This window comes from Octopus bimaculoides, chromosome 20 (genome assembly GCF_001194135.2).
Source record: "Octopus bimaculoides isolate UCB-OBI-ISO-001 chromosome 20, ASM119413v2, whole genome shotgun sequence".
NCBI classification, from domain to species: Eukaryota; Metazoa; Mollusca; class Cephalopoda; order Octopoda; family Octopodidae; genus Octopus; species Octopus bimaculoides.
In genome coordinates this window covers 33,028,274-33,030,124 of record NC_069000.1, presented here as the reverse complement: position 1 = coordinate 33,030,124, position 1,851 = coordinate 33,028,274, and the positions used below count along the sequence as shown (strand labels likewise).

At 33.4% G+C, this 1,851-nt stretch overlaps 1 protein-coding gene across 1 annotated transcript in view; it reads left to right on the top strand.

Moving 5' to 3' along the window:
- LOC106877695 (uncharacterized) overlaps nt 1-1,851 on the top strand; it is a 23,529-nt gene that overhangs the window by 16,210 nt on the left and 5,468 nt on the right. The window contains exon 6 of the mRNA XM_014926647.1: nt 1,338-1,450. Within this exon, the coding sequence (XP_014782133.1) occupies nt 1,338-1,450 (113 nt within the window). The remainder of the gene's footprint in view (nt 1-1,337; nt 1,451-1,851) is intronic.

Sequence of the window (1,851 nt, the reverse complement as noted above, 5' to 3'; positions counted from 1 at the left end):
GAGAGAGAGAGAGAGAGAGAGAGAGAGAGAGAGAGAGAGCAGTTAGTGATTTATCAGGTGTCCTGATTAATCCCAAGTGGCGGGCCTTCTTTTACATCTTTCCTGTTGTTTATTTGTTTATCCCTTACATTATTACCTATCCTTTGTACTATATTCAACTTCACATTTTTGTAATACAATCTCGAAATGTTTTGTAGTTTGTCCTTGTAAGTGTCTCCAACTCAAATCCCTTGCGGCAACAAAAGATGCTGCTACCGTTATTATTTTTTATTTTTTGTTAAGACGGCGACCAAGCAGAATCATTAACGAATCGGAAAAAAAATGCTAAGCGGCGTTTCAACCGTCTATTTAAGCTGGGAATTCAAATCTCTCCCTTAAAGCTTGTGTTCCCCAATTTCAGATTCGATAGTATAACGTAATGGCGCTGATGTAATTGACTTGGCTCCGCTCCTCAAAATTGCTAGCCTTGTGTTGACATTACAAAGAATTATTAGCATTGGATGATCAAATTTGTATAGCACTGTAAAACATATCTTGGATACATATATTGGTTTACGATTTAATTTCAAAGAGCTTGAGTCAATTTTTCCTTTTCATGCTTCCATAACTGATAAAAACACTTGACTCACACACAAATGATAGTCTAAAAACAAGTGCATGAGATCACTCGAACAAATCGAAACTTAATAGAGTTATAAATATTGTATAAATATACAGTAAAATTGAAGTTAAAACGTCGGACATTTACAATTATATAAACTCTAAACCATTTGCTATAATATTTAGACGTAGTACATGTATCAATTACATAGTGGATGGAAATATTTTGATACTTATTTTTAGAAACAAAGGTTTCAGTTTGAAATTTAATCTGGAGCCATGCATATAACCAGCTGTAAGAAACCTGATAAAGATCAGATACCACAATCGTATAATACTATAAATATATACATTATAAATTAAGAACTCCAGAACTTAGTTTATAAATAACAGCTCTTAATTTGGATCTAATGTGGGACAATGCACATATTTATAAATGGTTACAAATTTTAGCACAAAGACAGCAATTTAATGGAAAGGTTAGTCGATTTCATCGAGAGCAATACTCAACTGGTACTTATTTTATTGACACAGAAAGAAACAAAGTCGACCTCGGCGGCAATATTGAACTCAAACGTAAAACTGGAGGAAATGTCACTAAGCTCTTTCTCCGGTGCACGTATTTAATGATACATCTAATGACGATTGGAATTGTAATGGAATAAAGCATAATATCGATATTTGATTCTGGAAATATACATTTTAATGAATAATGACTGTTTCTTTCTCCGTTACAGATACAGAAGTGGCAGCATTGTTGGGTAAATTTTTACTGAAGAAAACCATTATTCAACGAGATGATATCAGGGCCTTGAAGGCCACGTTACATGAGAAGGAACTTGAAATTACGGTATGGTTACGTCCAATCAGTTGCCAACGAGTACATGCACACACTCACACACACACACACACACACACACACACACACCCACACACACACACAAATGGACATACATCACATCTCTCTGTCTGTCTATGTATGTATGTATGTATGTATCTATCTATCTAACTATCTATCTATCTATCTATCTATATACATATATGTATGTACATAGATATTTTAACATGTGTGTGTGCGTGTACATGTATATAATATATATATATTATATATATAACCCATATATATTATATATGTGATAAATATATATCATGTATAAAATATATATATGTATAAATACATACACACACAAACGCATATATACACAGTCAGAGAGAGAGAGAGAGAGAGAGGGGGAGAGAGAGAGAGAGAGA